This window comes from Rhodotorula paludigena (genome assembly GCF_050403205.1).
Source record: "Rhodotorula paludigena JCM10292 DNA, Rt_paludigena_JCM10292v1_ctg68, whole genome shotgun sequence".
Lineage (NCBI taxonomy): Eukaryota > Fungi > Basidiomycota > Microbotryomycetes > Sporidiobolales > Sporidiobolaceae > Rhodotorula > Rhodotorula paludigena.
In genome coordinates this window covers 39,086-65,614 of record NW_027481390.1, presented here as the reverse complement: position 1 = coordinate 65,614, position 26,529 = coordinate 39,086, and the positions used below count along the sequence as shown (strand labels likewise).

At 64.6% G+C, this 26,529-nt stretch overlaps 10 protein-coding genes across 10 annotated transcripts; 3 read left to right on the top strand and 7 right to left on the bottom strand.

The window, feature by feature from the left end:
• Positions 1 to 165: 165 nt before the first annotated feature.
• On the top strand, positions 166 to 1,721 carry JCM10292_003960 (nucleoside phosphorylase; the record flags this gene model as incomplete). The annotated part of the gene is made up of 10 exons (XM_076652207.1): positions 166 to 209; positions 262 to 275; positions 334 to 369; positions 448 to 618; positions 689 to 758; positions 830 to 974; positions 1,037 to 1,066; positions 1,123 to 1,207; positions 1,269 to 1,366; positions 1,476 to 1,721. The coding sequence occupies 10 exons, from the start codon at positions 166 to 168 to the stop codon at positions 1,719 to 1,721; spliced, it is 939 nt and encodes a 312-aa protein (XP_076502249.1).
• A 1,449-nt stretch (positions 1,722 to 3,170) lies between these two features.
• JCM10292_003959 (uncharacterized protein) lies at positions 3,171 to 4,030 on the bottom strand (the record flags this gene model as incomplete). Its single annotated transcript, XM_076652206.1, has 3 exons — positions 3,171 to 3,482; positions 3,548 to 3,616; positions 3,779 to 4,030. 3 exons carry the CDS (start codon positions 4,028 to 4,030, stop codon positions 3,171 to 3,173), a joined length of 633 nt encoding a protein of 210 aa, XP_076502248.1.
• Positions 4,031 to 4,502: 472 nt separating this feature from the next.
• On the top strand, positions 4,503 to 6,867 carry HFI1 (Hfi1p; the record flags this gene model as incomplete). The annotated part of the gene is made up of 4 exons (XM_076652205.1): positions 4,503 to 4,779; positions 4,844 to 5,278; positions 5,338 to 5,507; positions 5,581 to 6,867. 4 exons carry the CDS (start codon positions 4,503 to 4,505, stop codon positions 6,865 to 6,867), a joined length of 2,169 nt encoding a protein of 722 aa, XP_076502247.1.
• Positions 6,868 to 7,267: 400 nt separating this feature from the next.
• On the bottom strand, positions 7,268 to 10,982 carry JCM10292_003957 (uncharacterized protein; the record flags this gene model as incomplete). Its single annotated transcript, XM_076652204.1, has 8 exons — positions 7,268 to 7,858; positions 7,932 to 8,794; positions 8,895 to 9,345; positions 9,560 to 9,648; positions 9,731 to 10,076; positions 10,356 to 10,427; positions 10,615 to 10,647; positions 10,800 to 10,982. The coding sequence occupies 8 exons, from the start codon at positions 10,980 to 10,982 to the stop codon at positions 7,268 to 7,270; spliced, it is 2,628 nt and encodes an 875-aa protein (XP_076502246.1).
• A 599-nt stretch (positions 10,983 to 11,581) lies between these two features.
• On the bottom strand, positions 11,582 to 14,078 carry JCM10292_003956 (uncharacterized protein; the record flags this gene model as incomplete). The annotated part of the gene is made up of 5 exons (XM_076652203.1): positions 11,582 to 13,277; positions 13,337 to 13,440; positions 13,513 to 13,689; positions 13,750 to 13,846; positions 13,909 to 14,078. The coding sequence occupies 5 exons, from the start codon at positions 14,076 to 14,078 to the stop codon at positions 11,582 to 11,584; spliced, it is 2,244 nt and encodes a 747-aa protein (XP_076502245.1).
• Positions 14,079 to 15,382: 1,304 nt separating this feature from the next.
• JCM10292_003955 (SET domain-containing protein) lies at positions 15,383 to 16,330 on the bottom strand (the record flags this gene model as incomplete). Its single annotated transcript, XM_076652202.1, has 2 exons — positions 15,383 to 16,260; positions 16,315 to 16,330. 2 exons carry the CDS (start codon positions 16,328 to 16,330, stop codon positions 15,383 to 15,385), a joined length of 894 nt encoding a protein of 297 aa, XP_076502244.1.
• Positions 16,331 to 16,714: 384 nt separating this feature from the next.
• JCM10292_003954 (uncharacterized protein) lies at positions 16,715 to 18,255 on the bottom strand (the record flags this gene model as incomplete). The annotated part of the gene is made up of 6 exons (XM_076652201.1): positions 16,715 to 16,808; positions 16,876 to 17,363; positions 17,424 to 17,773; positions 17,831 to 17,952; positions 18,008 to 18,129; positions 18,202 to 18,255. 6 exons carry the CDS (start codon positions 18,253 to 18,255, stop codon positions 16,715 to 16,717), a joined length of 1,230 nt encoding a protein of 409 aa, XP_076502243.1.
• Positions 18,256 to 18,814: 559 nt separating this feature from the next.
• On the bottom strand, positions 18,815 to 21,793 carry JCM10292_003953 (uncharacterized protein; the record flags this gene model as incomplete). The annotated part of the gene is made up of 9 exons (XM_076652200.1): positions 18,815 to 19,027; positions 19,086 to 19,199; positions 19,270 to 19,359; positions 19,427 to 19,746; positions 19,821 to 19,957; positions 20,021 to 20,145; positions 20,205 to 20,251; positions 20,724 to 21,603; positions 21,674 to 21,793. The coding sequence occupies 9 exons, from the start codon at positions 21,791 to 21,793 to the stop codon at positions 18,815 to 18,817; spliced, it is 2,046 nt and encodes a 681-aa protein (XP_076502242.1).
• Positions 21,794 to 22,225: 432 nt separating this feature from the next.
• On the top strand, positions 22,226 to 23,401 carry RPB5 (DNA-directed RNA polymerase core subunit RPB5; the record flags this gene model as incomplete). Its single annotated transcript, XM_076652199.1, has 7 exons — positions 22,226 to 22,306; positions 22,418 to 22,500; positions 22,597 to 22,701; positions 22,790 to 22,871; positions 22,948 to 23,087; positions 23,166 to 23,291; positions 23,383 to 23,401. The coding sequence occupies 7 exons, from the start codon at positions 22,226 to 22,228 to the stop codon at positions 23,399 to 23,401; spliced, it is 636 nt and encodes a 211-aa protein (XP_076502241.1).
• A 458-nt stretch (positions 23,402 to 23,859) lies between these two features.
• On the bottom strand, positions 23,860 to 26,393 carry JCM10292_003951 (uncharacterized protein; the record flags this gene model as incomplete). Its single annotated transcript, XM_076652198.1, has 11 exons — positions 23,860 to 24,097; positions 24,162 to 24,442; positions 24,501 to 24,614; positions 24,676 to 24,784; positions 24,884 to 25,051; positions 25,132 to 25,242; positions 25,304 to 25,399; positions 25,465 to 25,536; positions 25,609 to 25,672; positions 26,044 to 26,069; positions 26,227 to 26,393. The coding sequence occupies 11 exons, from the start codon at positions 26,391 to 26,393 to the stop codon at positions 23,860 to 23,862; spliced, it is 1,446 nt and encodes a 481-aa protein (XP_076502240.1).
• Positions 26,394 to 26,529: the final 136 nt, after the last annotated feature.

Genomic DNA, 26,529 nt, shown 5'->3' with positions numbered 1-26,529 from the left:
TAGCTCACAAGAGCTTCTGCGCCTCGCCATCTGCTGAAGCCCTCGTCGCAGGTCTCGAAGACGTTCAAGCCGCACTCGCTCCTCCTCCATCCTGCACGTTGCGTTGCGTCCCCGCACCGCAAATCGCTTCCCTGCCGTTGCTATACTGCGCCGTAGTACGACGCCATGAAGGACAAGATCAGCAATGCCAACTTTGTGCGCTGCATTCCGTGAGGTCGACGCTTGCTCCTCCAGGCTGACCTTCGTTTCATTGCCTGACAGCCGATGGACGGCGAGTCTCTTGTTCTTGCCGTTCGGTAACTGCGTGAGACGACTGACGCTGCGGGTTGACAGCCGAAGGACGCGTGTACCACATCTCAGTCAAAGCGGGTGCGTCTCGCCAACTCTCGCTTGACTTCATTTCCTGCCTTCTTTCGCTTCGTCCTGACCACCTTTCATCTTCGCTAGGCGAGGTCGCGAATCGTGTCATCACGGTAGGCGACCCGGCGCGTTTGCACCGTTTCAAGCGCTTTCTCGATGCCGAGCCCAGGCCCTTTGAACTGTCTTCCGCGCGCGGCTACACGACCGTTACCGGGCGGTACAGAGGCGTGCCGGTCACGCTCATTGCCATCGGAATGGGTGCGTACTCTGATGACGCTGGTTAGCGGCGGCTGTCCGAGCTTCACGCTGAGTCGGTTCTGATGCTCAGGTGTTGCAATGGTCGACTTCTTCGTTCGCGAGGTGCGAGCGGTCGTAGAGGGAGACCTCGCCATCATCCGGTACGTGTCTCATACAACTCGCGTAGACGGGTTGTGCTCACCGGGGTTCGAGCTGTCCACGCCACAAACAGCTTCGGCTCATGCGGGTCCCTCACTTCGTCGCTTCCGGTCGGATCGATCGGCGTCCCAGAACAGGCGATGACTATCAGTACCAACTACGCGCACTGGCACGGCGACGCTGCTGCGCAGGAGCCGCCGTACCTCTTCTCGCCTGCCGTGCGTTGTCCCCAGTCTGCTTGCACGCCTGCGGACACGGCCTGACCCTCGTAAACTTGCAGATCCCCGCTGACCCCGAGCTGCACGACTCGGTACGCAACTTGATGTGAGCTCCATTATGCGAGAGGCTGATCATGGCTGTTCGCAGCTCCTCTCCACTCTCGATAATGCGGTTGCATCCTCCTCGTGCAAGGTCCACTCCCTCAGGCTGCATGCCTCCGCCGACTGCTTCTGTGCGCTATGACCAAGCTGTGACTTTATGGCGGGCCGCGCTGACAAAGCGCTGTGCCGCAGATTCAAGTCAAGGTCGAATCGACCGCAACTTTGCCGACGACAACGACACTCTCATTGACGATCTTGTTGCCAAGAATCCCGACTGCTCCAGCCTAGAAGTACGTATGACTTGTCCTCAATATCCCGCCTCACAGTGGCATTGCACGCACTCGTCCTGACCCTGTCGCCTGTCCCTCCCGTCCTACCGCTCGCAATCCGCCCATTCAGATGGAGACAGCGCATCTCTTCCACCTTGCCTCCATCTCCCGCCCCTCCGCCACGCCATCACGCATCCGCGCCGCCGCCTGCCACATGGTCTTTGCCGGTCGTCGCGGCGATGACACGGGCGACTTCATTGACCCGGACGTGGTGGCCGACCTCGAGCCAAAGGTCGGGAGGGCCTGCCTGGACGCTATCATTGGGTGGAAGGTCGAGAGGGAGCACCCGCCCGCCGGGACGGTGTGGGAGCTGTAAGTGGACGAGGCCGACTCGTAGAGACTAGAAACGCGCTGTTCGAGGCAATGCACGAAAGGCATCCGTTCTTGTCCATTTCTACAATTGTTTCTCCAAATGTACATGCTCAGTGAAGACTGTTGTGAGGCAGTTGACGGCAGTCTACGAAGAATGGGAAGATCGAAGTTGACCTTCTCTACCGCCCCCGAGCGCGCCGCCTACCTCCTCCGCCGGGTCCACTCCGCTTGCCAGCTTTCTGGCGTGTGACCATAGTAAGGTGCTGCTCGCCGACCGATTGCAGGCCGTGCGGCGAGCGAGTGCTCCACCTCTTCGTCGAACGGACTGGGAGAGCGCGCCGGCTCCGGAACGAGACGTACGTCGTATCTCGTTGGCGGACCAATCGAGGGCGGGGGGTGCGGAAGAGCCGACGCTCTGTCTGGAGGGAGGAACCGCGCGGTGTTGACGGGGCGCAGCAGATCCTGGATGCTGAGGAGGGTCGGCAAGTCGCGGTGGTGGCTGGTCGGGCTGGTCGCAGTCCCCGCATGGCCTGCGTGGTGATGCGTGCTGTCACGTCCATGTTGCTGTAGCGGACGACCGGGTCAGTGTTGCCACTTGCGAACAAACTCTGCGTACAGGAGTCTGAGACCTACCGACTGCGCATTCAGCTGCCGCTGTCGCACACCGTTGCTACACGTGTAAAGACCGTGCTCATCGACCAGCTGCGGACGCAGCTATCAGCTGGCTTGTGGCGACAGTCAGAGCAGAAACTTACCGCTCGTTCATCAAGTAGGCACTGTTTGAACTCGTCGACCGTCGGCTTCAGGGCGAGCTCCTCAAGGTCAGCTCGCTGGACGACCTACTGTACTGTCAAATGGAGAGAAAGGAGGCGCACAAGCTCGTAGACTTCGATAAAGAAACCGTTAGAAACCAGTTGACGGATCGATTTGACCTGCCGGCGGAAGAAGGCGTGTCGGTCGGCGGAGACGCGGTTCCAGTGGGGCACGAGGGCGTCGGCGGCTGCATCCTTGAGTTGGCGTAGCTGTCTCTCCCCGTCACCGCCTCCCCAGAGTGAGAAGCCGCCGGGCCCGCGCGACGGGAGCTGGTTCAGCACGTCAAGCACGGCCTTGGCAGTAGCCATTTGCGCAGTCCAGTCGAGCGTGGATGACGAACTCAAGATGAGGAGTCGGAGACGGACCTTGACAGAGCTCGGTTGCCATCGCGCGGACTTTCCGCAGAGACAGGAGACGTTGCGCAACGACCGTTCGCAACGGACCCACATAGCACCGCGTGCGAGCCCAGGAAGACCGACAGGACAAGCCTCGATGCAAATTCCTCGCTGGAGACGGGCAAGGCTGCAAGCGCGAGACGAAGCGGGAGCAGCTTGCTCTCTGCGCCGTCGGCAACATGACCTCGTTTCTCCCGCAAAGACCTTGCGCCATGACACCGCCGTCATCGCTACTGAGAAATAACTCAGCGAGCAAAGCTGTAGTACAGCGCCGCCCGTCGACCGAGAACCGGCGCCCTGCCCAGCGCCTCTTCGTGGTATGGCTGCGGCGGCGCATCGTCGGGCTGGAGCCTGGCGTTGAACCTGTTTGGCGGGCCCGGACGCAGAACCGTATGCCGGAAGGGCTGCGGCGCTTGCGGCTCGGGAGAACTGTGTGCGCTCGAAAAGCGGGCGACTTCCCAAAGAGGCGGGAGGGACGCATGCTCGTGGTGTGCTTCAATTCCGTGCGCGTAGTCCGGAACCGGGTGCGGAGCGGGATGCAGGACGGGAGAACCCACCTGTCGCAGCAGGAGTGCCCGGTCAGCCGGATTGCGCGGATCTGCCGCGTTGCCTGAGAACGTACGACGCGCGAGGGAAGCTGCCTGGCTCGCACGTCGCGATTGCAGACGTACAGTCCGTCGTCGTCCACGAGCTATGACGCTACAGATCAGCTGTGAACTGTCAGGTGGAAGGCCGGAAGGAGGCAGACTGACCTGTTCACCCTCTGCCAGGCAGTTCACGAAGTCGCCCACAGTTGGCTGCTCGGACCCATCATTAGCTCGACGGCGCAGCGTGTCTCAGTAGCATCACTCACAAGCTCGGAGACCTTGGTCAGGATGCCGTCCTGGACGAGGGCAGCGACCTGGCCCACCTGTCGGCGGAAGTGCTCGTGTGTGTCCTCCCTGAACAGGTTCCACCGGAGCTTCAGCTCGTTGATGGCATCCTTTTTGAGCCGTTTGAGCTTGTTTTCCTCCTCCGGTGTTTCGAGCCAGAGAGGCACGCGCGCGTCCCAGGTTGAGGGTATCTGATTGAGGATGTTCTGCAGGGACTTTACGGTTGGGGCCATTGCGGCGGACCGGTGTGCAGCGTTGAAAGAGAAGGAGTCGAGGCAGAATCCAGAAGCAGATCCGCTCTTCCCGGGTCAGAGTCTCGCTCAACGGAGATGGTCTGTCCGCCGAGCGAGAGGAGAGGCCAGCGCGGACAGGAGTCGAGCGAGCAGCCCTTTCAGCTTCCCGTCACAAGGGGGGCTGAACTGGTGCCCCGAATACGTTCGACCTGTAGAGACGCAGAAGAGTGCATCCCTTATGGCGAGACTGGATCAGCAGGGGAAGAGAGCGGCAGAGGCGCTGGGGCGCGTCCGGGACTGATCGAGTTGATAGAGCGAGTCGAGCAGCAGCAGTGAAGTCACAGGCAGGTCTGGCAGCGGCAGAGCATGGAAACGGAAGCTGGCAAGGCGACGCGAGCGATGAGGACGAGGTCGGCGTCTCGATTTCTCCTCGTCCTCGTCGCTTGGAGACACAAGGAGAGCACAGGCAGGGATGGCCTCGCACCTCGGCACGCCCGCAGCTGCTGCTCAGCTCGACCCGCCCGTCCTCGCCGTCTCTGCGCTCCTGCCCTCGCCCGCTGCCCCGCCGCCAAAGCGGCACGACACGCTCCAGCTCAAGCTCCGCCTCGCCCAGCTCCTCCCAGAGGACCACGGCGCAGTCTACTGGGCCGGACTCGCCGACTTCATGACCGGCCACATCACCCGCCAGGAGTGGGACGACGTCCTCGAGCGCGCCTTCACCCGCGACCCGCTCATCCGCGACCAGGCCAGTGCGTGCACCCTCGCGAGCTCTGTGTGGGCCACACTGACGAGCGCCCGCCCGCTCGCCCGCAGTCAAGCTGCACAACGCGCTCCTCCTCTCGATCCTCTACAACACGACCCGGCCATTCCTCCCTCCCTCGTCCGTCCGGCACAGCGGCTTCCACCCGCGCGGCGCCAAGAAGCGCATCTTTGAGCACGCAGGAGGCGAGGACGACGGCGGCCTCGTCGAGGAGAAGCGCCGCCGCCTCGTCAAGGACAGGGTCATGGCCCTCGGCCGCCGCGAGCGCGGCGACCTCAAGCTCCTCGGCTCGGCGAGCGCCGCCGTCGCGCACAAGGGCAAGTTGGCCAAGGAGAGCGCGGCAGACGAGGAGCGAAGGCGAAGGAGGCTCAATCCGCTCAGCGAGGCGGTCGGCGGCGCGAGTCGGGGCGGCGGAGGGCGCGTCGACCTGGACAACGTGCCCGCGGCGCTGCGAGACCGAGAACGAGAGGGCAAGGCCCTGCCACCATGTGCGTTCTCGCAGAACCTTTCGCTTGATCGCGACTCGCTCACGTCGCCTTCCTTGCAGCGCTTCCGCACGACTATACTCGTCTCGTGCAGGCACCCTTGTGCTGCGAGTCGCGCCTCTTGCCCGACGCCGACACGCTGCGAGATCGCATGCTGGCGCTCGCGTACGAGGAGGGCATGGTTGAGGGCGTAGAGGGACGAGTTGCCGGCCTTGTGCAGGGCGCTATCGAGGTGCGTGAGAGAGGGCGGCAGCACTCTCGCAGCTTGCCCCACGCGCTTACTGTTCGGGTTGTCTTGCGCGCAGCACCACCTGAAGAACATGGTCGCGTCGGTCATCTCGCTCGTACGCGGAACCCGCCAAGCTTCTCCCCCTCCCCTTCCTCGCACCGCTTCCAATTCCGTCGCCTCGACTCCCAATCCCGCCTCCACTTCGACATTCGCTCCTGCAGGTGCTTCACCTGCACCTCCACCTACTTCCGACGCCCAAGCCGCCGACGCCCCCGCGAAGGAGACGTCCGCTCTTCCGCTCGGTGACGAGCGTATCCCTCTCACCATTGCCGACTTCCACGCCCTCTTCGCCTTCTCTCCCGGTCTGCTCGGGCAGCACCCAACGCTCGCCGCCGTCGAGCGCATGTACGCCATCGCGCCGCCCGATTCCGAGTCCGACTCGGACGACGACGACGCGTCTTCTTCCGGCGCAGCCGACGAGGCCGAGGCAGCACGCACAGGAGCGCGCACGAACGCGCAGAAGAGTGCGATCGAGGCCAAGAAGGACGCCGATGGGGACAGCGCGATGCTCTCGACCGCGCCTGCGCCGCCCAACGCGGTGCCGACAACAGGGGCCGGCGCAGGCAAGCACCCTCGCCTGTCGCGCTCTCGCGCCTCGAGCTTCTACGGCGCGACGCGCCCCGTCCCCGTCTCGACGCCCGCGGCCTCGTCCTCGCTCGTGACGTCTCCCACGACGACGACGAGCGGGTCTTTGGCGCTCGCGGCCGCGCGGCAGAAGCTCGGCCGGTTCGTGCTCGACCCGTCGTCGACGCACGGCGTGCCCTCGGGACACCCGGACGTGCCTCCGCTCCCGAGCACGCCGCAGCCGCTCCTCCCGCCGCACCTCGGCGGGCCATCGGTGCACGCCCCGTCTGCTTCCGGCTCGGCTGGAGCCGGTGCAGACGCGCAGGCCGGCGCAGTAGGCGGCGCCGGCGCGCTCAGCCCAAAGAGTCTCGCGCTGCGCAACTCGCTCTTCCCCGAACTGGCATCCGGCGGCGCTCCTAGCGCACCGAGCGGGTCAGCGACGCCCGGCGGAGCGGGCGACGGCGGCGCTGCGGGCGACGGGAACGGCACGTCGACGGATGCGGGCGAGAGCGACTCGGACGACGAGCACAAGGCTTCGCGGCGCGCTTCGGCGCAGGGGCCGGGACTCAAGATCAAGCTCGGCGGCGGAGGCGGGCCAGCGCAGGGTGCGCAGCAGCAGCAGCAGCTCGGGCAGGCTGGCGCGCGGCCGATGCCGACGAACGAGAAGGACCGCGAGGCCGGGCGGAAGCTGTGGGAGGTGGTCGACTCGGTGGGCCTGCTCGACGGTGTGCTGCAGTAGATTCTTCATTTGTTGCTATCAAGCGTGACTCTCATGCGGACGGATCGGAAAGAAGAGGGGACGATACCGACTGCGCTTCGAATTTCAACAGGGTGCGAGAGGAGGCGGAAGGGAGATCCTTGTGTAGTGATGCTCGAGAAGAACAAACAGGGAACAGGAGGAGAGGACAACGGCGAGAGTGAGACGGCTCGTATCAAGAGGAAAGAGCGAGAGTAGAGCACAACCCCATCCACAACGACAGCAACGCAACGCGACGACCGGAGAGGGAGGAAACACGACGACGGGACGGGTCCTTTTTGATGGTGATGAAGTGGCGAGAGGGGATAAAGTCGCGTAGGTAGAGATAGGCTCTTAGAGGCGGAGGGCGGAGCGGGGAAGAGAGGGCGAGGTGTGCGGTGGTTTACATGAAGCCGCCGTAGGGGCCAGCCGACGCCATGCCGTGGCCCGCAGGCGGCGCCTGCGAGTAGGCGTCAGCGCCCGCGGGCGCGCCCGGGAACGGCGCGAACGCGGCGGCGCCCTGCGGGCCCGCGGGCGACGCGCCAGCAGCACCGCCAGCGCCGGCCGGCGCGCCATTGGCGGCAGCCTGAGCCTGGGCCTGCTGCTGCGCCGCGAGGGCCGCCGGGTGCTGGTTGAGCATGGCCGGGCCGTGGCCGTGCGCGCCGTGGCCGTGGCCCATGGGCGGCATGCCCTGCGGGGCGTACGGGCCCATGTGCGGCGGCGCCATGCCGTAGGGCGAGCCGGCGCGCGCAAAGTCGCCGAAGGCGTGCGGCGGCGGCGCGTGCATGCCGCCCATGTGCGGCGGCGGGCCCATGTAGTGAGGGGGCGGGCCGTGCATCGGCTGGCCGTAGAAGGCACCCGCCGGGACAAAGTGGTGCTGGTGGTGGTGGTACCCGCCACCGTGGCGCATGTGGTCGTTCGTCTCGCGCTGGATCTTGGACTGGATGCGCTTGCCGTACGGCGTGTTGCGGATCATCGGAAGGATCGGGCGGATCTGCGAGCGCGCCATCCCGTCAGCGTCAGCCAACACTCGCATACTGCGCAAAGTCGCTGCGAAAGCCACGCACCGTCTCGATGAGCTGCGCACGCTGCGCAGGCTCGGCGTAGTCGAGCGCCGTCTGCACGACGTAGTTGGCGAACGAGTCGCGAAGGAGACGCTCGAGGCGCTGCTTGACGAGAAGCTCGTCGATGATGGCGCGGCGACCAGTCGCGTCGGCGACGCGGATGCACTTCTCGACGACGTTGGACGAGAACTTCTGCGCCGAGAGGGCCGAAACATTGCCGAGGAACTGGCGGACGATCGCCTCGATGAAGCGGTTGTCGTTGAGGTCGAGGACGTACTGCACGACGTAGTTGCCGAACGCGTCCTGGACGAGCGTGAGCGAGTTGTACGTGATCTCGGTCACGAGCTGGATGCGCTGGCTCTCGGACGCGTGGTCAATGCAGCGCTGGAGGACGCAGCAACCGTGACGGTGGGTGGCGACCTCAATGCAGTGGGTCGCAACGGCGTTGTAGATGAACTGGTTGTCCTCAGGCGGGAGCGCGTTGAGGCACTTCTGGATGACGTGGTTGCCGTTGAGGTCCTTGATGAGCGTGACGACGTTGAGGTTGAGCGCGAGGATGAGCGACTGGACCTGGCGCTGGGTCGAGAGGTAGTCGATCATCTTCTGCACGGCGCGCGTGCCGTGCATGTTGAGCGAGATCGAGACGAGCTCGCCCGAGATCGACTCGATGAGCGCGTCGCGCTGCTCGTCGGTCGCGAACTCGAGGAGGCGCTGCGCGAGGTAGTTGGCGAACGGGTCCGTCATGAGCTCGGCGAAGTGCGGGAAGACCTCGTTGAAGATCATGTCGCGGTGCTCGGGGTTGCCGTCCTCGAGCTTCTTCTGCAGGTAGCGGCAGCCGAACTGGTCCTTGCAGAGCGAGAGCATGTCTGCGGAAGAGAGTACCATTCGTCAGATCTGCTTTCCGCAGCAAAAGATGCGCACGCCGTCTGGGTCGACGGAGCATCACACTGGGAGAGGTCGACTCACCACCCTGGAGGTCCTCGAGCCTGAGGCCGGCGAAGCGGTTGGCACCCATGCCCTCACCGCGACCGCCCGCACCGCCGGCCGGTCCGCCGTAGACGAACGCGCCGTGATCGTGGACGTAGCCGCCCGCGCCGCCGCCGAGGAACGGCGTCGAGAGCGAGGGCACGCCCGAGACGTCGACGCCCGAGGGCGACGGCGAGAAGACCTTGGTATCGATCGAGAAGTTGGAGAACTGGTCGCCGAGGGCGTCGATCGCGGCCGAGCCGTTGGCCTTGGGAAGGCCGTTGCCCGTCGGCGACGCGCGCTCGCTCTTGTTCGGCGGAGGCAGCGCAGAGCTGCGGCCGCCGGGCGAGACGCCCGCGGAAGGGGTCGCCGGCGTCGAGGTCGTCGCGGCCGAGACGGTCGGCTGCGAGCCCGGAGCGAAGGCGGGCCACTCGCCAGCGCGGGCAGGAGTCTGGGAAAGGGGAGCGAGGTCGAGCGGAGCGGAAGAAGCAGACAGCTAGCGACAAGAGGCGGCGGGGACGGTGCCGGCCGATGTTGTGATCGGAGGCACGGCGGGGATAGTGTCAAGTCGATGTCGAGAGCGTAGCGGGCGTGAAGACACGGGGAAAAGGGTGCAGAGAGTTAGGAACAGTGCGAGGCGGGAAAGTGGAAGAGTGGAAACATACGAGTCCAGCGCCGTTGCCCTGGCGAACGAGAATCGGGAACTTGTCGTCCTCCGTGTTCATCTGGAGGTACTTGCCGCCCCAGGCAGAGTCTGCGCGAGCAAAGCACACACCCGTCAGGACCGCGCTCCGAGATCGGCCGTTTCCGCCGATTCGCTCGATCAAACAACGCACTCTGGAGGTCGGCATCAAGCTCGTCGTCGAAGAGGAAGCTGTTGAGCATAGGCTTGCCCTCGGCGTCGCGCTGCTGGCCGTTGGCGAGCTTCTTGTGCTCGTCGGCCTCGCCGTTCTTGAGCTCGCCCGAGTGCCTCCTCGAGCCGGGCATCGACTTGGCCGCGGCGTACTTGGACGCCGACGAGGGCGCACCGGCCGCGCCATCGGCGCCGTTGGCCTGGTTGAACGACGCGAGGTCGTTGCCCGAGCGCGAGCGGACGGGACCGTTGGGCTTGCCGTTGGCACCGCCCGAGGCAGCGAGCAGAGCCTGCTCCTCGAGCTGCTGCTGAAGCTCAAGTTGCTTCATCTGACGTTGTGAATATGGGCGAAGGCGAAGGCGAAAGGAGTGGTAGAAGCGAGGTGCAGATTGCGGGCAATGCGGAGGGTTTTCATGGTCGTCGCGTCGAGCGCGTTGGTGAGCGGAGACGATGTGGCGAGTCATCGGAGGAGAGGGAACGACAGGCAGAGACAAATGAAGAAGCAGCAGACGCAGTCAGCAGTCGTCCTCTCGTACGGCCACTGAAATTCGACCGCCAATCCCTCTGCGTCTTTCCGCCTGGGCACGGAACAAGTGAGAGCAACGTACCTGCTCCTCGAACGCCTTCTTCTGGAGCTCGCGCTGGCGCTCGTGCTCGAGACGCTTCTGCTCGAGCTTCTGCTGTCGGCGGAAGGGAACGGTTCGGAAGTGTCGGAAGAAACGGAATGGCGCGGGGAAGGACGAGACAAAGTCAGCTGAAGCTCGCTGGCGTTAGAATACCATGGACTGCGCGTTCCGGAGCGCTGGAACGCGCGGAGGGAGCGAGCGGCGGGGGAGAGGCGACGGGGCAAGGAAGATCGAGACGCACGGCGGCAATGTCGGCGGGACTCTGGTTGCTCGTCTGTGATGGCAGCGTGTGTATTCGACGGTACAGCCAGTCAGGCAGGCACAGGAGCGAGAGAACGAGCGAGTGTGTCAGCTGCACTCGTCCGCACACCGAGACGACGCAAACGTGCGCCCGACAGACGGCCGCAAGACGGGAAAGGAGCGCACGGCGAGGTCGAGCGTGTCCTCGAGGCCCTTGTGCTCGCCCTTGTCGGCTGCGCGCTGCTGCTCGAGGCCGTCCTGCTGCCCGGGCACACGCACGGGCAGGCCCGCAAGCGACGCCGCGAGCTTGGTCGACGCGGGCTCGCCGCCCGCCTCGCTCGACGAGCTGACACTCGACGTGGGAGCCATGGGGTCTGCGCGCTCGACCACATACGTCAGTCGAACGAACCGCAGGGCGAGTGCAGGGCGCCCGCGAGCATTTTCTGGGTCGGGGCTCGTGGTCCAACCCCGTCGTCGCAAGCGCACAGGGCGGCGCGCAGGAAGGGAGGGACGCACAGGGTATTCTAGTGAGGCCGAGAGTGGTACAGGACAACAGCAGTACAGACGCGAGCCTTCCGTACCACACGCGCAGAGCTCAACCCCGTCGCAGCGCCGCCGCATGCACACCCAAATCCCTCGGCCGCACCCTCGCACACCTTCCGGGGCTGCTTGACAGCTGTTGTGGCTCTCGTGACACCATCACACCCTATCACCGTCTGCGAGGACCTTTTCCGGAGCGAGCCGGAACGTTTTCTTTTCCCCCCTCTCATCCTCGTCGCATCTCATGTGGGGACACGAACGCAGAGACGATGCACGCGACTAGTGGCTACAGGCAACATATGCCAAGAGAGGGAAGGAGAGGTACGACAAAAGTGAAGGTGCAAGGCGGTGCGAGAGACGAGACGACAAGAGACGACAGAGCAGAACGGACAAAAGACCCACACTTTCCCTACCTTCCTCCCGCCCACTCAAGAAGCGCCCGCATCTCCCGCAGGAGGAGCAGCGGGAGGCGGGACCTCGCTCCCTCTCCTCCTGCCGGCGCCAACGACGCGCCCAGCGACTCCTCCGCCGCGCCTCCTCGCCGCGACGTACTGCGCGAACCGCGAGCGGAAGCGCGCGCCGCCCTCGGCGCCCTCACTCGTGCGACGCGTTCGCCCTTCTGCCGCGCCCTCGCCATCCGCGGCCGCAGCGCCTGCAGCGACACCGCTGCCGCTGCTGTGCGACCCGCGGTGGAGCAGCGCGCGCAGGTGGCGGATCACGCGCTCCTCCTCCCTCCGCTCGGCGCCCTCCTCGCCCTCGACGCCCTCGCCCTCGGCGCTCGCTTCGCCCGCTCCGCCGCCGCCGCCGCCGACGACGGCGAGGTCGAGCCGGCACAGCGGGCACAGGCGGCTCACGTTGAGCAGGAACGGGTCGATGCACGCGCTGTGGAACATGTGCCGGTTGTCGCACGGCAACACGCGCAGCTCGTCGCCCGGCTCAAAGTCGCAGAAGCAGATCGGGCACAGGTCCGAGTCGGCCGCGGCCGTCGCAGACGCGATCGTCGCGTCGACTGTGTCGGCGTGCGCGGCGGGCGGCACAGCGTCGAGCGGCGACGCGGCGAAGTCGGTCGCGACGGCCGGCGAGGCGGGGATCGTCGCGAGCGCACCGAGCGACGCGGTCGACTGGCGACGCTGCAGCGAGCCAGACTCTGCCGAGTGGAACGACTCTGCGCTTGTCGACGCCCGCGACGCCGCTCGAGGGCGCGAGTCAGCAGGCGGCGCAACGGCAGCGACGGCGGGCGGGAGCGTCGGCAGCGTCGCGAGCTCGATTGGCTCGTCACCGGCCGCGTCCTTCTTCTGCCCGGCAGCGAGGCCCGGCGTGCTAGGCGCCTCGTCGCCCGCCTCTTCGTCGCGCCTCTCGGAGCCTCCGCCTCCAAAGCGCACCACGGGGAATGTGTCGAGAATGGCCTTGGTGAGCCCACCAGCGCGAGTCTGCCCAGTCCCGTCGCCCGCCGCGCCACCCAGTCCGCCAGCTCGCGGGCCGTACCGCTCGGGGTGCCGAGCAGCGCGGATCGCGCCCGAAGCGATGACAATCAGGAAGAGGAAGGTGACGACGCCCGTGATGGCGTACAGGATGATCATGGCGAGCGACGTCGACATGGTGCCGCCGCCGCCGCTGTTGCTCGACGGAGTGGGCGTCGCCGAGGTCGCGAGCAGCCCTCCAACGGTCAAGTTCGCGGCGGCAACAACCGCGCCGAGGTAGTTCTCGGTGATGCCCTGCGTCGACGTCGCCGCAGCGTAACTCGCGACGGACGTCGGGCTCGCCGTCTGCCCGGGGACAGCTTCGACCGAGGCGCCCGTCGCCTGGCGACGCTGGAGCGACGCAGGACTGCTGATGTCTCCCCAGAGAGAGGGCATCGTAGGGGTCGGCGTGGCGGACGCGGATTCGGAAGTAGCGACGTCGTCGTCGTTGTCCGGGTCGAAGACGGACGGACTAGTCTCGACAGCCCCCTCTGACATACTCAACGCGGTCGGATTGCCGCTCTCGTCGAGCGCGCTCGACGTCTCGTTGATCGGGACATTCCCGATGACCGAAAGTGCATTGCTGTCGAGCAGAGCCTGAATCGCGGTCGCCGAATGGTTGAGCGTCGACGAGTTGTATCCGTAGGCGCCTTCTTTGACATTCCTGTGTGCAGGAACGGTCAGGTGACTGCCGAAGCGCTGGTGAAGACCAGCGCGGCTTACAGGAACTGGCTCTCGATGATGCGCGAGCCTTGCAGCGTCGTGGTCGAGTAGATGTCGAGCACCTTTTCGAAATTTGTGATATAATCTTCCGTAATGCGACAACCCTGCAGTCGTACCCGTCAGTCACACTGTTGCCGAACGAGCGGGAAGAAGGTGAAAAGTGGAGGCAGGCGCACCTCGGAGGACAGCGAGTACAGCAGCGCAGCCTGGGCGCCGAGATCGCGCGTGATGGTGAAGATGTCGTCATCTTCCGAATAGCTCGTGCCATTCGAATCGCAAGAGATCATGGCGATCCAGGGTACGGCCGCGGGGGGTTGATTGCGCAGCGATTCGTCAAAGTGGATCAAGACGCCCTGCAAGCCAGCCAGCCTGGTTACTTGAGTCTCCAGTTGTTCTCGAAAAGAGCGACGCACCTTGGAGAACTTGGTCCACGGCACGATCGTGCTAATGTTCGTGTAGTCGCCGTTGTCATCGAAGCCTTGTGCGAGAAGCTGCCGGCTGACAGGCGTGCTGAAAGGAGACGTCCGATCTGTCAGTAGAGTTCGGCGGCAAGCTCAGATGAGACGACGAACTTGTAGACGCCGTTGTAGAAGGCAAGGTGGAGGGTGTCTGCGGACCCATCGAGCTCCGAAGTGTCGTTGACGGGGACCGCCGGGATGTAAGCACCGACATGCACGGGAGCGGTGATTGCGAGGAGAACGAGCGCAGCGATTAGCAAGGCGGGCGGGCGGACGAGTGCCATGACCGAGGTCGGAGCCGGGCGGGGAGGAGGCGCAGCCGGGCAAGCGAGTGCTCACGGCGCTATGGGCAGGACCGTCGCGCGCCTGTATGGGATGCACGAGTGTATCGCAGTGAGAAAGAGTGTTCGCCGGACCGTTCGAGGGCGTTGCGGCGCTGCGATCGGAAAGTCGGCCAAGGACACGGGAGGTGGAGGTGCGACTGTGAGGGAAGCGGAGGGTCGGCGCTGCTGGCCGTGCGTGGGGCTTGATCTGATCTGTGCGAGCTCAGCAGGGCTCGGCAGGAGCGTAGCAACGGTATGGCAGAGGCGACGGGACAGGTTGCCCCCACTCGCCGTTCCCGCTTCTTCGCCGGCGACGAGGTCACGCTCATCTCCCAACTCGCGGTTTAGGACCTCTCACCCAGCCTGGCGACTTATGCGGAGTGCATCAGATCGCGATGGGCGTGCCCCGCTTCCTGCTTGTGCTTTTGCCCTCGTCTTCACCGCTCATGCTGCTGTGCGGACAAACCAGTGCGCACACCCTCGATTGTGCTGCCGACATCGCCCGTGGCCTTGTTGAGCATTTGACAAGACCGTCCATGCCGGATCGCCCGCTTCCCTTGCTCAGTCTCTCGCTCGGCCGCTCGGCCTTCTTCGAAATCGCTGGCTAATTCCTAGCTTCTCACCTCCTCGCGCTTGAACTCCGCCTGGCTTCGTGCTTCAGTCCGCGTCGTTGTGGAGTGGGTTCAAACGCGGCTCACGGATGACGAGCCTCGATGCCAGGTCACCGTCCCAAGTCAGCGTTTTGTCGACAAGATGCTAGTCGGCCATTCCTCCCTGCAATGCCCTCGCCACCAGCTTGTGCACCTGCCAGGTGTACGCCTAATCCCACGCTTCCGGTTGAGTCCGGGGCTAACCAGCTGCGCAGAGGAGCCGCCGTCCGGCTCGCAAAAGTGCCACGGACCGAGTTGTCGCATGCTGCACCGAGTTGTCGCATGCTGCACTCCAGCACAGCATGGCCCACCTGTGGGCAAGCTGGGACTCAAAGCCAGCACTCCGATGCACAACCACGATTCTGTCACGTCCCCCACATGGTCGCTGTCCCTGCCCTGTGCAAGCACCACAGGACGCCGAGTCGACCTTCCTGCTTGGCTTACTCTTCGCCTCCTCATGCTGTTGTCTCTCCGCTTTCCGCTGAGCGTCTCAGGCTGGCTCCTGAGGGCTTCAACGGAGTTTCCAGGCTTGGAGACCGTTGTCAAGCAGAACAAACATGTTCCAACAGGCCAAAGCGTCCCTACCTGGAATCCCTCTGTCGCACGGCAACACCCTCACGGCCTCGGTACCTGCCTCTTCACACCGAGGAACCCCCAAGCATTGTACCTCATCGGGTCCGCCGCCAGGCTCTCCATCCTCTTGGAGCTCTCCGCCTCCCTTCCCGTCTCGCGGACCTTCAGCTCGCACGCCCTCGTCGCCCAAGCCTTCGCACCCTCCTTGTCGCCTGCGAACGCCGCGCCCTGGAACGCGTCATATGCAAGCGCCGCCGCGCCCGTGTGCAGCCCTTCTTCGGCCAGGAGGTTTAGTCCCGCTTTGGCGAGCGTGACGAGCTTGTGCGGCTCGGCAAAGAGGGTCGGAATGAGCGCTTCGATCTGGGCGTAGAAGCGCATGCGCTGGTCGCTCTTCTCGACCTCGTCGAGCGCGAGGTCGCACCTCTCGCAGGTGCACTTGAACCCGAGCGTGCGCAGGAGGTATGCCTGCCTTTCGGCACGCGGCGAGTCGAGCGCGTTGTAGTAGATTGTGAGCTCGGTCGAGGGCGGGATGTCCACACTCGCGACAAACCACTCCTCGCCTGCAGCTTCTTCCCAGAACCGCGAAACGTTCGGGCGACACGAAGGTGCGCCGACGGGGAAGAGGCCCGCCTCCGCCGCCTCCTCACCGAGAGGCAGCGCATTCGTGTCGAAGCGGGCACGGTGCGGCCCGTAGCAGGTCATGGGCGGCGCGATCGAGAGGCTGTAGAAGGCGGGCTGGTCGACGGAGCTGAGCTGAGCGACTTTGGCGGCAATGGAGGCCTCGGGGCAGACTAGTCCGGCCGTGAACAGGGGCTTCTCGGCAAGTACGAGCTCGCCAGCCTGGATTGCGCGAGTCGAGACGACACCCTTGCCCTTGCCCGGGACGTCGACGATCTTGAAGGGACGAGTGGGGCTCGCAGCTGCTCGGTCCAGGGTGAGGAGGAATCGCAGGTATCTCTGGCACGATCACACACCGTTGTCGAGTGCCATGGCGACGCGCAAAGATCTCGGACGAGTTGAGGCGAAGGAAGGAAGAGAGGGAGAGTCTGCGACTCCAATCTCAACAAGCTCCCTCGCACAGGCTCAGCAGCAGGCGTGTGGCCTTACTGGTGAGGGCCCTGTCCGAGCAAGCTCGTAGCAGGCCCCGTGCCCGAGAAAAAGCCGCGACTTCCGCAATTGAGAAGGTCATCCTCGCGAAGGACCGCTCGTCGATGCACCAAGCCAAACCCTGCAAAGTTCAAGACGAGACAAGACGGTGAGAGAGCGCAATAAAGCTATGGACACTGATGGAGCAAGGTGCGTGTGTGCGAATCGCCTCAAGAACATGCATTTTCTTCCTTCCCGTTCAACCTTTTCCGCACCCTTCGTCGCAAATCACTGTTGCTGGCCCTCGAGCTGGTCGGCGTGCGGGAGGCCTTTCTGGAGGAAGACACAGCCGCTCGAGAAGGGGCATTCTTTCGAGTTGTAGCTGCTCGCGCCAAGTGCATCCGTCAGTCTCCTTCACAAGCCGACAGACCGGCCGAGATAGGACGCACCTGCAGTGGTGACCGTACGGGCACGAGTCGCCGCGGAGGCAGTACCCAGCGAGGCGCATCGAGCACGGGTGCCGCTTGACGTACGCCGGAAAACGCTCCCACTGCTCGTCCGTGAACGGGTACGTGTGCGAGAACTTGCACCGCCCGCTGAACGAGCACCCGTCCGGCAGGACATAGTAGGCGATGCACGGCAGCGGACCGGGCGGGAAGAGCGAGTTGGGCGTGCCGCCGGTGCCGAACGTCGCGGTAGGCGTCGGCTTGGGCACGACGGCGCCGTTGAAGTTGGCCATCGCGCGCGGCTTGAACTCCTGGATGGGCGGCGGGAGCGAATTTGACGAAGACGTGCTGGCCTGCGACGACGTGCTGATGGGCATGATCGGCGGGAAACCCCTCGTGCCGTTGTTGACAGGGCGCTCGAGGATGACGGGCGAGTAGGGCGGCGACGGCGTACCGGGATAAGCAGGGTCGATGACGGCGCGAAGCGAGCTCTGTTTGCGTCCACGAAATGAGCGGAAGGATCTGGAAGAGGCGGACGCGGCGAAACATACCGGAAGCATCGAGTCCGCCCAGCCGATGTCGTTCGGGCGACTCTCGAACGCCGCCTGTGCGCTCGCCGCCTGTGCGCTCGCCGCCTGTGCGCTCGCCGCCCGCTGGTGCGACATCAGTCCGTTGAGCGCCGTCGAAGAGGACGCCGGACGGACGAGCCCCTCATGAGCGGAAGCAGGAGTTGGTATCGCGTTGGTCGGGCGGCGCGACATGATGTCCTCGAGCGAGGCCATGCGGATGCGCTGCATGCAGTGCGCGGGTTGACGCATGAGGCAGGAGTAGAGCGAGTGCACCATCGAGGGCGAGAGGTAGAGGGTGGCAGAGGGAAGCGGGAGGTAGCAGGAGACGAGCTCTACGGGCGAGCCAGGTGAGCGCGCATCTCGAGCAAGCGAGTCGGAGGACCACGTACGCTCGAAGCGTCTCGTCGCGCCCTGGGGACCGGGGAAAGCGGTCGCGGTCGTGCAGAGGCGGGTCGACGAAGTGAAATCTGCGAGGAAGCGGTCGCGCGCTGGGCTGCCGCCACTCGAGCGACTGCGTAGTCCGTGTCAGTCGTTGCGCATTCCTCTCAGCCGCGCAGATTACGCACAGGACGAGGCACACGAGTGTCTGCACCTCGACGCCGCCGGGCGCCTCGGCCTGGAGGAGACTGTGAAGCTGGCCGGCGAGCGCCTGGCCGTCCTGCGCCGTCGTGTAGAGGTTGGTTTCGATCTGCGGGTCATCCAAGTCGTCAGTTGTCGAAGAAACGTAGCGAGCACGGCAAGTCCGTCTTGGGCGACGCACGAGGTCTGCCTGTTCCTCGAGGACGAGGACGAAGAGGGGCGACTCTAGTGCCATGGCGAGCGCGACAAGCGGGAGACAAGCGAGGAGGAGAGCGACAGCTGCGACAAGCAGGCCAAGCGGTCGACGACAGCACAAAGACAAAAGTGACGGAAGCGGAGGAAAGGAGCGCCGCGAACTTCGCGTCCCCGCTGCGCAGACGGACGGACACCTGGACGCGGTCAAAGCGCCCCGCCCCGAGCAGGGCCCGCAGCGGGCGTTCCGCTCCGACATGTGTAAGAAGCAGCAGGCGGCGCTACTGTAAGCGCAAACTGAAGAGAAAGGCTGATTGCTCTCGACGAGACGCGAGAGGAAGCACGCTGGGGCGACCTGCGACTCCGACAGCGCGCGTGGTCCGACCAAGACGATTTTTGGCTGAGTATCTACTCTACGTCGAGTGCGGCAGCCCCGCCTCGCGGAAGTGACACTTGCTCCGGTGCGGGCAAGTGCGCTCCGTGTACGGGCACCGGTGTCCATGCGGGCACTGCTCGCCGCGATCGCACCGCCCGCGCTTGACCAGAACCTGACACGGTGTACTCTTGACGAAGAGGCGATAGTCGAGAAACTCGTCACGCGTTCAGTCGCAGTCGTGGACGTACTTGCACCGGTTGCCGAGGCCGCAGCCAGCTGGGTCCATCCAGTACGAGTTGCACGGGCGCTCGTTTGGCGGATAACGGAAGTACTTGAACTTGAATGCGCCGGTAGGGTAAGGTGGCGGCGCCGGGAAGCGGGTCTGGCGCTTCACCGGAGGATTGAAGAGGTCGTAAGGCGTAATTTCGGATTGTTGCCGCTGCGGGAGACGCACTCGTCAGTGGAAATCAGGGCCGTATCTCAAGAACATCACGGACCTGCTGCTTGTTGCGGCGCTTCTCGGGATGCTCATAGATGCCTGGATGCGACGGCGTGGCGGCAGGGAGCTCGGCGTGAGAAAGACTTGGTGACGTTTGCTGCGACACCGTTTGCTGCGACACCGCCAAACGTCAGTACCTCGTGCGGAGACAGCCGAAAGCACGGATGCGCAGTTCGACGTACCGGCGGGCTGGGCGGGCGCGAGGCGACAGAAGGTTCCGGCATGACATGTGGCGGAGTGACAGGCCGAGGAATGTCGACCACGAAAGAGGCCTGCACCGCTCATGTCTTCGTTAGCTCTCGGCCGAGCTGAGCAGCGCACGGAAAAGAGTGCGCGCACGTGATTGTTCTGTAAGACGACCGGGACAGGCTCATCCACCTGCGCCACCTTGAACGGCTCGACTTCCGCTAGTCCTGCCAAGTCGTACGTGGCCTCTCCGACCTCTCCGAAGACGCCCTCGAGGGCGTCGCTCATGCGAAAAAGGCCGTCATCAACCAGCTGGCGGAATGCAGGCGCGACCGTCACAGTCTTGAGCAGGCAGATCTTGGATCGCAGGCGCGGTGGGAGGCCGTCGAGGTACGGCGCGAGATAGTCGGTGTGGAGCGAGCCGAGAAAGATGGTCGAGACGGAGGCGAGAGGGAGATTTAGCATGAGGAGTTCTGGATGCAAGCACATGCAAGAGGTCAGCTTCACTCCGCGCGGGCTGCTGCGGGGCCGGCGGCCGTGTACGTACGGAGAACGCGACCGAAGCTGCCGCGCGAATCTTCGAGGGGCAGCGAGATTTGACAGAGTTCTGGTGCCGAAGCGAAGCCGGCGAGGAAGCGATCAAAGGTGGCGTCCCCCGCGACAAAAGAGCCGTCGCGGCTAGGTCTGCGCAGATAAATACATCGCTGTCAGCCTCTAGAGCGCCCAGGAGGGCCAAGTACGACGCACGCGACCAGCTGGATGAGCGTCTCTCCGCCATTCTCGCCAAGCAGCTCCTCTTTCGTGAGGCGGTGAAGCTCCGTAGCAGCCGCCTTGCCGCCTTCCTTTCCTTGTGCGACGAGTGACGCGTTGAACTGCTCAGCCCGAGATCAGCTCGTGCCGAAGAAGGGGCGAACAAAAGGCGAGAGCTCACTTGGTCGCCTTCGGCATTTAGCAGCACGACGGCGAGCTTGGCCTGGCCTGACCCAGGTGTGAAGGGCATTTTGCGCTCCCACAAGCGAGCTCAGCTTCTTCCTGAAGCGGGACGTGACAGCAGCGGTGGGGACGGTGCGAGGCGGACGCAGGGTGGGACAAGGTCTGAAGTCAATGCAGCCAAACGTCTTCTTTGCATGCGGACAGGTTCTCTGAGCTTCACACATAGGGTTCGGAGCAGCACTTTGTGCGAAGGAACGAAAATGCGACTGCATTTGAAACGCGGAAGGGCTCCTTGACTTTCTCCTCTGATTCACATGAGCCGCACTGCAGTCCGACGCCATCAAACCCGGACAACGCTGCCGGCACATGAGCTGTGAACGTAAGCGTCATTACAAGCGAGTCATGCCGTCTTCTTTCCCCGAAGCCACCAGCTCCTCCTCTCTTTACCGAGCCGCAACCATCGACAGCAATAGCAGGAGCGCCCCGCGCAGCTACTGCGCTTCTGGGCGAGACCTACTGCGTGCCTTGCCCCTGACATCCTCGGCGATCAGCGCATCCAGCGCCTCGAGCAGCTCGTCGTCGCTGTCCTGCGCCGTCGCCTGTCCCTCGGCGTTGCGCGGTTTGGGCGTGCTAAGACGAACGATCCCTCCGCCGACGCCAGAGCGAGTGCGAGGAGCGAGCCGGCGCTTCTTGACCGAGATTGGCGACGATGACGAGCTGGGGCCGCTCGCCTGCGGCTTGTCCTGATCTTCCTCGCCATCCCTCCAGCCGTACCCCGAGCGATTGACCGCTCTATGTGGCGCACGCGGCTGGAGTAGCCTCTTCGCCGCCCTCTCTGGCGCGATGAGATGCTCTTCCTCTTCGACCGCCCCGCCCTCGTCGTCAATCCTGCCATCGCCGGCGAGCAGCGCACGCGGCGAGAGGCCCGAGTCGTGCATGGCGCGCTTGTACGAGTCGACGAGGTCGGACGTTTGCGGGAGGGCCGAGTGCGGGCGGAAGGAAGGTGCCGAGGCGGAGAACGTCGAGGTGGATGCGTACTCGGGCGGCGGGGAGTCGGACGGCGAGAGCGGAGCTGAGAAGAGACGGCTAGTGGGGTCGAAATGCACCGGCGAGTAGCGCTGCGGTGAGGGCTGGCGAGGCGAGCGGGGAGGGGATACGCGGGACGGTGCTTTGAACGGCGAGGCAGCGAGGCGCGAGCCGCGGTCGAGTGGGCCAGGCGAGGTACCCCGCCCTGTGTCGTACTTGTCACCACTTGAGGTGCGCCTCGGCGAGCTGAGCGGGGACGGGCACGCCTTCGGCGCGGCGAGCGAGTCAGCGAGCAGACGCTCGCGAGGTCGTGGCCGCTTGAATGGTGAGCTGGGCGTGTGAGGGGCGGGCGCTCGCTTCTCGGAGGCGTTCTGCGTCGCCCCATATCGGTCAGCTCTGCTCGCGAGGCGGGGCAGGGGTAGAGAAGCGCGACAGACTCACGGAGATGAGCGGACTCTCCTGGCTCGGGACAGCCTCGCGGGCGGGCAGGGCGCCTTTCGGAAGGCCCTGTCCGGTCTGAGCAAGCGGTACAGGCGGGTACGGAACGGGCGGATACGCCATGAAGCGAGAGCAAGGCGGACGAGAGAGCGAGGAGAGCGACGGAGCCGGACGAGTCCACGCACGCGCACCGAGCAGCGCAGCAACGAGAGCCAGCAGTATACGCAGAGCGAGGACAGCCTGCTCGCAGCTTGGAGCGCACGCAGAGCTGAGGGTGAAGAGCCCGTCTCCTCCTGCACCTCGTCGAGACCCTCGCCCGTGCCGAGCATGCCACGGAGTGGAGAGTAGCGCCCCGGAGTGTCCCCTCCTGCTAGCCAGCAGAGCCCTCTACCCGCCAGTGCCTCTCCACGCGACTGTCGCCGTCTCGCTCGAAGGACAACCCCCGCTCGCCGTCCGCGCTCTGTCTCGACCCGATCACGCTTCTCCCGCTCTCCCTCCGCCCAGCGCGCCTCTGTCCGCCTCTCGGGCCTCGTCAGACCCACACTCGAAGCAGCCATGCAGGGAGACGACAACGAGCGCGAGGTGGCGAGGCTGTTCCGCGTCTCCAGGACCGCACACCAGCTCGTGCGGGATAGGGTGCGTCTCGCGGCCTGGCCAGCTTAGTTGAGGGGCTTGGGAGGTACACACTAGATATTCAGGCTGACTCTCGAGCTTTCCCTACCGCTTGTGCTGTTCCTGGCGCTGCAGGGGTACGCCATTGCCGAGGAGGAGATCAAGATGAGCCTCGAAGACTTCCGCCAGCAGTACGCAGCAGGAGGGACCGCCATCGAGTGCGTTCTCTCTGCGCTGTCCCGCCGCTTCTACAACCGCACTCGCGACGAGACGAGCTGACACCGCCTCCTCGCTCCCCCTTCTCCCGCGAGCAGCAAGGCCAAGATCAACTTCTCGGCGCAGCACAGCGAGGTCGAGCGTGATTCCATCTTTGTCTTCTACGCGGAGGAGGCGTCGGTCGGCATCAAGACGATGCGGAAGTGCGTCCCGCCTCCTCCTCCCTCGGCCTCGTTCCCTTGTTCGGTTGCAGCGGATCTGACTAGTGCCTTTCTCGTGTTTGTCGTGCAGATTCATCGACATCCTGGAGAGTCAGAAGTTCCCTCGAGGAATCTTGATCTACAAGACGAGCATGACGCCCTCAGCAAACAAGGTCCGTCTCCCTCTTATCCTTCCTCCGCCCGTCTCCCCGCTGTCCCGCTCACCTCGCGATTCGTCCCTCCACCCAGGTTATCACGGCCATGTCGTCGCAGTTCCAGATCGAGGCATTCCAGGAGTCGGAGCTCCTCGTCAACATCACCGAGCACATCCTCGTCCCCCAACACGAGGTGCTCAAGCCTGAACAGAAGAAGGAGCTCCTGCAGCGATAGTGCGTCTCCTCCCTCCTCCTCTCTCGCAGTCGGGTACCGGTGCTGACCCGTCGTGTCCCCGTCTGTCCGTCTCGCAGCCGCCTCAAGGACACGCAGCTCCCGCGCATCCAGCTGCACGACCCCGTCGCGCGGTACTACGGCCTCAAGCGCGGTCAGGTCGTCAAGATCACGCGCGAGAGTGAGACCGCCGGGCGGTATGTCAGGTGCGTCGCCGCGACTTCCCTCTTTCGCCCTCTCCCTGCTGCTCCGCTCGCCGAATGAAGCGACTGATCCTGGAGTCTCTATGACGTACAGCTACCGGTTGTGCTTGTAAGCGAGGGCGTGCTGGAGCCGCTTGCATTGTGTCGTGCGCCTGCGAGCCGTAGATCCAGTCCCCGTTCTTCCTGCCGCGGGGGCTCTGTAAACCTGTACCTTGTCTCCTTCTCTCCGTGTCTCCTGCGCAAGCTCAGAAAGATGGCCTTGGAATCGATTATCTACATCAGTTGGACGGAGACGTCGTGGGAAAGGGAGGGGCGGGGTCAGGACTGCGGCTGATGAGTGCGCGGCACGGAGACGGTGAGAGCACAGAAGGGCAAGATGAGGGGACAGGAAGGGTCAAAGTCATACAGGCAGGACAAAGACGTGGCCGACGGAGGAGGAGAACAGGGAGGGCGCTGCTTGTCTAGCTTGCAAGAGGCGAGACCGGAGCGAAAGTGCAACATCGAGGGAGCGGCGGGGCCTTCTGCGGCCGAAAGGCCAAAAATTCGTACCGCAAGAGTCGGTCGATCGCGTCTATGCCGGCGCAGCCGAGGGCGCCTTCTCGACGACTGCCTCGTCCGCCTCGGGCGCATCGACGAACGACTCGCTGTCGGCCGTGAGCGCGGGCGAAGGGGCCGCCGCACCCGCATTCGACGGCGAAAACGACGGCGAGGGCGCCGCGGCGCCGTCCCGCCGGGGAGGCTCCGGGTCCGAGCCGTAGATCCATGCGCGGACGGCTTCGCGCTGTGCGGCCTTGTCCCCTTGCGGGAGGCTGCAGTCGTTCCCGACACGATCAGCAAATCTCTTCCCTCCGTGACGCGACACCCGAGACGCACCTGAACACCGGTCGCCACTCGCCGCCCTTCCCGCTCGGCTTGAAGAACCTGGGCGCCCAGCTCTCGCCCTTTGCCTCGCGCTCCTTGGCCGCGGCGCGCTGCGCATCCTCGATCGCCGTCTTGGCATCGGTCGCGGCGTCCATGTCCTTGGTCTTGATCGCGGCCGTCACCTTGCTCCACAGCCGGCGCGACTCGTTCGGAGCCTGCTGGTCCTCCGGCGAGACGGCCTTCTGCACGACATCGGCCGTGTGCGCGTCGAAGAGCACCTCCTTACCCTTGGCCTAGGAATGAGCGCGTCAGCTTCGCCGAGGAGTGGAGTAAGGTGATGCCAAAACACACCCCCTTCCTGTGCAGCTCCATCGCGTCACTCCAGAAGCCGGAAATGTCGCCAACTTCGCCCTTCGGGCTCTTAATCTTGCCCGCAATCGCGTTGTACGCGCCCGAGAAGAAGCCCTGCGCAATGCGTGACGGCGTGAGACAGATGCCGTGAGAGAGCGAGAGAAGTGCCACGCACCTTGGTCTTGAACTCGACGTCGCAGTGCACGCCCGTCTTCTCATTGCGCACCGTGCTCGTGTCGCCAAGCTCGAGCACCATCTTGCCGAACAGGATACCGCGCGCGTACCTGCGAAGGACGGTTGTGAGCGGGCGGGCGTCAATGAGCATGGTCGTTCTGACGCGTTGCGCCATTCCCGACAAACTCCTCGAAGACCAAACAACGTACATGTTGGGCATCGTGATGTCGTACTCGCCATCCTGTGCGCCGACGCCCTCGAGGAACCGCACGTGGCTCTCGCCCTCCATGATGTTGGCGGCCGAGTTGCCAAGGAACTTGGACTTAGGCCGCAGCTCGCCGGAAAGCTCGAGACCTTGCTCAGGCGAGACAAAGTACCTGTGTGCGGCCCGGATCAACAGCCATACTGGCAGCAAAAAAAGGGCGCCCGCGGCGCTCTCGGGGCTTTTTGAACGCACCAGGCAGAGATGGGCGGGTGGTGCGAGACCTGCTCGGCGATGTAGTACGCCGACGTGCTATCGGCATAGTCGTAGCGGCAACGGAAAAACTCGCCGAGGACGGGGTTGTACCTGCGAGTTGAGAATGCCGGTCAGGCCACCCAATTCTTCCCGTGTTGTCGATCGCACTCACGGCTTCTTAACACCCTTCGGCTTGATGTGCCATCCGGCAAGGTAGTACCGCAAGACCTGGATGAAGCGGTCCTCAGGCGTCTCGAGGTTGAAAGCACTGCAGTCGGCAAGTCTTGGTAAGCTGGGCAGCCCGCACGCTCTCGAGAAGCATTCTTGGCGCACCCGTGCAGGAGCTCAGGGTGCGAATGGAAGTCGGTCACACGCTCGAGCATAGAACGCGGCTCCAGGACGAAGCTGTGCACGAGTAAGAGACGGCCGGGTCAGCTTCGGCCCCTGGTCGATACTGACAGGACAGCAAAGGCTCACGCAGGGAAGGTGATGCGGGCGAGGTCCATGCCAGGGCGGAGCTGGCTGATCATGGCGAGGAGCACTGCGCACGATGAAGTCGAGGTCAGCACGCGACCGCTGATCGGCGCTCGCCGTCGCCCAGTTGCGTTGCTAGAGCTGATACCGTCTTGGGAATCGCCAACAAGGCCGACGCAACGCGACACTAGAGGTCCGCCGTTGCGCCGAGCCTCCTGTTCGGGGGTGGGAGAAGCGGCGCTGACCCTCGCGCGCTTGCAGCCTCCTTCGCGCTAGAGCAGGACACAACGGCGCATAGTGTGGTCCTGGCGGGCTTCAGCGCGCCCTACTTCGTCGCGAGAGGCGAGAAGGTGACGCAGGATCACCGCGCCAAAGCACCTCGCTGGTAGACGACATCGGAAGCGCGGAGGCGTTCGTGTGCGAGAGAAAGCTGCGTACTGTTCTTGGGCTCATCGTCGAGGACTCTGCAGCGCGTACGGGCGCACACGGCGAGCCCCGAGTCAGTTGACGGTGATCGGGGGCTTCACGTTCCGCACGACCCAGCAACGCAGCGACAGCTCGTTGGGCGAGCGCGGGCACGCGTGCACCTTCGCAGACACGTCCGGGAGAGACTGGGCGCACTCGGTGTCGTCTGCGTTGGCGCCCTCGGGGATCTTGTCGTCGCCGCTGCCCGGAGCCGGCGTCGACGACGACGAGCCCGCCGTCTGCTTCGCGTTGGGCGACTGCTGCGCCTGCCCTCCGCCAGAGACGGCCGAGCTGGCTTTGGCTACAAAGTTCGAAAGTCCCATTGTCGTGGGCGCACGAGGTGACGAGGCCAAGGCGCTCCACCTCGCGCGGGCAAGCCGAAGGTCGCGACGCGCGCTCCAGGCCACCTCGGCGTCGTCTCGCTGTAGCACTCAACTCTCGTGCTTGTGGCTTGACCTG